Source organism: Eurytemora carolleeae, unplaced genomic scaffold, assembly GCF_000591075.1.
Source record: "Eurytemora carolleeae unplaced genomic scaffold, Eaff_2.0 scaffold28, whole genome shotgun sequence".
In the NCBI taxonomy this organism is placed as follows: domain Eukaryota; kingdom Metazoa; phylum Arthropoda; class Copepoda; order Calanoida; family Temoridae; genus Eurytemora; species Eurytemora carolleeae.
The window spans coordinates 470,469-475,052 of NW_019396147.1; the positions used below are offsets into that span (position 1 = coordinate 470,469).

The 4,584-nt window shown below is 33.3% G+C and overlaps 1 protein-coding gene across 1 annotated transcript; it reads left to right on the plus strand.

Annotated features, from left to right (window-relative positions):
• LOC111696365 (uncharacterized) lies at window positions 1-1,192 on the plus strand. Its single transcript, XM_023465956.1, has 4 exons — window positions 1-157; window positions 236-306; window positions 647-699; window positions 1,135-1,192. The coding sequence occupies exons 1-4, from the start codon at window positions 1-3 to the stop codon at window positions 1,190-1,192; spliced, it is 339 nt and encodes a 112-aa protein (XP_023321724.1).
• The last annotated feature ends 3,392 nt before the right edge of the window (window positions 1,193-4,584 follow it).

The following is a 4,584-nucleotide window of genomic DNA, read 5'->3' on the forward strand; positions in this document are numbered from 1 at the left end:
ATGCCACCAAAGAAGCGTAAGGCAGAATCCGAGGATGATGCCCCCACCAGCTCTAAGAAGGGGAAGCGGATTGGAACCAAGGTTAAAGGGAAAGGTGCTAGTTCTAAAGTTAATGAAGGAGTTGGTAGCTCTGAGGAGAGAGGAGGGAAGGTTGAGAGTATTAGTATTGAGCACTGTACCTCTTGACAAGTGTATAAGAAGAAAGCTAACGAATATGTTAGTTTTCTTCTTGAAGAGTTCCCTGGAGCTAGTGTTGAACTCAACCAGGAGAAACCCAGGAGACAGGCGTTCAACATCTCAGTCAAGGTATTGGAGAATATTGAATTTGAATTGAATTTATTAGTTTGGTTTAAAGACAACTATAATACAGAAACTCCTCTAAGAGGATGCTAGCTGCGACTTTCTTTCTATAAAGTGGATTTTCTTTTTTAGATTGATTAATATCAATTTTGGAATTACTCTGAATGTAATTTGAACATTTTTGTTGCGGATACAATGTAGGAAATTGGTACGGGTTGATCTATTTAAACTAAGCTATATTCCACATTATTGATCAGATAAAGGTTTAAAGAGTACCTGAATCTGACGTGCCCCCCTTTATATATTGTATCCCTGAAACTCATGATTTTACTGTATATATATTTAGATTGGGAACAACGTTCATCTTGTGTGGAATGGGAAGGAGAAGGGACCACCCAGGTGAGAGACATACATTATACATGACTTATATACGTACATTATGTACATACCGTCCTGTACTATGTACATAATGTCCTGTATAATGCACATATAGGGGGGGGGGGGGGGTGTATGCGATAGAGGTAAAAATATTTCTTCTTCATACTTGGATGGCCTTGATATAAACTTTTGGTCGGAATTTCTCTCGTTCCGTCCAAGTAATTACCCTAGAGGGTTTCATCAATTTCCTTGTTTATTCTATCATATAATAAAGCTCTTCTCTCATATATCTATATATACAATGTTAGCTATAGCCAAACGGCTGAACGATATTGCCTGACATTTTCTGAGGGAACCCAAGACAAAAATTAAATTTTATTTTTAATATACGAAATCTTTTTTCCAAAGAGTCTTCAAAATTTAACGAGAAACGCTAGTTAATAATATTATAATTAGGAAGGAGAAATGGCCTGAGAAGACTGTTCTGATGAAGAACATCCAAGAGCTCCTCTAAACTAATGTAAATAATTTTTCTTTTTATTATTAAATATCCATTAGGGCTAGTCTAATTGTTTACAGTTGTGAGGTGTAACAAAGTACGGTTAATCATCTGTTTCTCTAGACACGGTAAACTATCCTAAATTGTAAATCTTTTAATTTGTGCTCAAACCTGGCGCTCAGTGCCCACTGTCCATTCTTCTCATGTCTGGTTGTAACTGAGTTCCCTGTAAAAAGCGTCTTTGAATAAAACATAATAATAAATGAAAACAAACTAAACAAAATAAACAAAATCAAGCCTTTTAATTGTTAATGAATTCGGCCTTTTTGGTTTTCAAAAAAAAGAAAACTTTGAAAAATGGTTTAGGTGGAGGGGATTGTCAATAATTACGTAAAAATAACTTCCCCCTCATGGTTGTTTGTTCAGGTTTAATGTGTCGGATGAATCCTGGATTGGTAGGAGAAGACAATGACGGATATCAGGGGAAACCTAGAACTCTTTTATCCTGATAAAAATTCTTCGTTCTACTAACACCAAACTTCATCACAGATCCATTCAACTATCCAACCTCGCATTTGGGACTGAACTCAATACCTTCATTTAAAACATTTAACAAAACTTCTCATTTTAAACCACTTTTTTTAAATAAAACCTCTCGGCTGTGAAATTTATATTTTCAGAATCCAAAAAATAAAGATGGGACTAACTCAGAATGACGAAGATGAGTTGACCTTGTGTGGTACTTTTAAAACGTAAGTAAGTTTTCTAAGTTTAATATAATTGATTGTAAGATAGGATTAACCTGAACTGAGTCTAAAACTAAAGAACAAAAAGTTTTGACTTAAATGTTAAGTTCATGGTTAAATGCCACTTCTGACTTAATTTAAACCTGAACTTAAATATTTAACCCTGTGGTTAAATATTTAAATCGCCGAAATCGACGCGTTAAATTTTAAACACAGTTAAAATCTTGAAATCCCTTTTTGTCTATCATCATTCAGCGGTAAGCGGCATTCAACTAATTACGATATATTTACCAGTAAAAACCTTGATTTAATAAATTTCACGTTTTAGATAAATTAATGTTTGCACGTAAACCCAAAATACGGTTGTAACTGGAAATATGTTTTGCTTTCCGTCACGTAAATAATTTTAAATTTAAAAAACTGCTGATTACCGATAGTTACGTAATAATTCTCCGTAACTCCTTTTCTCTGATTTGTTTAGATTTTTCCCGGGAAATTCAAATTCAAAATTGAGAAAGTTAATAATATTTAAGTGGCTACTCATTATTTTACAGATCTTTTAACATCGAACTTCAAATTTGCGCATTCTTTAGTTTTAGACTCTGGAAACTTATGAATTGACAGAATAAGTTAAATTGATTATCTTCTCTTGGGCAGATTGGGCGATTTCTTATAGTTATATTAATCATCTTGGACCAATTATAGATCTAATTTATTCCTTTATAGCGAGCTTTCATTGATACAAATGTATTAATTTAATTTAATTTAATTCACAATTGGACATCAACATATTAATAACGCTTCTTAGTGAGAATTCTTTTCATAGTTCCATTTTTTTGGGGGGTGGGGGGGTTCTTTGACTACACAAAAATTGTTATTTCCATTGGCCTCTCTTTTTTCTATAAAAGATCGAACTGTCTGTTCAAATTTAAAAACTCAAATCTTTTAGCACTTTTCAGTTTGATAAAATTTAAACTACGATATTTTCCTCATTTAGGGAGAAATATTGTTCTTCAGAAAGAAATTAAAAAATGCACCTCTCTAGTCTCTAGGCGTTGAATAACAACTGGATTTAAATTTTCTGAGGGTGTTCCAATAAACATGGTCTAAGGAGATTTTTCTGAACTTCTAAAATAAAACCGAGAATACCTTATTGTTATCTCTGTTATGTTGTAAATATTCTTGTTAAAATATGCATATTTTTGATTTTATATTCTTTTAAATAGTAAAGTGTTTTATGCCCTTAAAAAACTTATTATAATTTAGGATCCGTTCCAAAGGGCCGGGGAGATGAAATGGGTTGAAAACGTGGAAATGGAATGAAAGCCTACCTAAATCTGGAATAAAGAAACGACAATCTGGAAGCGCTATGCTGCACCTTGATTTAGAGATCTATTAACGTGCTATAGTTTATGTCCTTGAAAGAAAAATTGACAGGTATTTTATCAATTAAAAGCTAAAATTACAATTTACTCATTACTTATGTTCATTTGTAATATTTGTTTAATTTAGACCGAGAGCCATGTGTGATGAAGATGTTCATAATCCCAGGTTGCTGCTGGTTGGAGTGTGACTAACCAGTAACCGTGGCCTGCTTCTTAAGTCTGCAACTGCGAGGAGGACTGAACCAGCATACGAACACACAAGTATTTTATAACTGACTTAACCCTACACTCAGAGATGAACCTCAGGATGCAGCTTGTCCCGATTATCAAAGAAACTATTCAATGACGAAAAGATCTGTTGCCTAGTTCACACTATTCAGAGATACATGATGTGTCGAAGCAATTTCAAAGATTCGTGGAAAACGGGGAGAAACTATGGATTTCATCCGGATACAAACTTGTGTGCTTATGATGTGGATACACGGGAACCGCAACCTTTTAGCTTAATGAATCGGGTTCCTCAAAAACATGTGGATACACGGTTCCTATGCACTGGAGAATGCTATGGATAGAATAATAACAAAGATAGTAAAGATGAAGCTAATTAATACTAAGAAAACCCTTGTTTAACTTTTAACACTGAATGCTAACACTTTGGATTGTTATTGACTCAGATATCCATTTAAACTAATTAAAATATATTTGGTCAACGACAATGTTTTAAATAAAATTATTTTATTTATAATTGTTAGGAATAAATGATAGATATTCTATACATACAAGGTTACCTATATTGATTGGGACTTGAATGTACCAACTATATCTGAAGTTTAATTACGGTTTCTTTAGTTTACACCAAGTCTGTAGTATTCTATTGTTACATTTGTTAATCTTTTTTTAAAGAAACTGTTAAATCTGTATGGAAGCACGGTTTAAAACCAGATCTTAACTTTCGTCTCACAAATTCTAGCTTCTCTTTTGAGTTTCTTTGCTATATTTGAACAAAATACATCACGGTGTGAATCTCATATGAGGAGCTTTTGCAATTAATGCCTGATGATTAAGAACCAGACCAATAACAACCTTTTTGTATGAGGTGGGGCAGATGTGAAATAAAATGATTAAAGCCATTTTACATTATAAAAAACGTTCGAATTTCGTCAATTTTGTTTTATTTGTTACAAAATTAAAATCTGAATACCTTGTCATTTCTAATATTCGATATTTTAACAGTTCGGAGTCCGCGCGTAGTAGAGAGGATGTGCGTAGGTCAGGA

Bases quoted from the DNA above. Each gene is read 5' to 3' on its own strand.
- LOC111696365 (XM_023465956.1), top strand. From the start codon at position 1: ATGCCACCAAAGAAGCGTAAGGCAGAATCCGAGGATGATGCCCCCACC. The intron at 158-235 runs GTATTAGTATTG...TTCTTCTTGAAG, and splicing joins GAGAGGAGGGAAGGTTGAGA to AGTTCCCTGGAGCTAGTGTT. The intron at 700-1,134 runs GTGAGAGACATA...TATTATAATTAG, and splicing joins AAGGAGAAGGGACCACCCAG to GAAGGAGAAATGGCCTGAGA.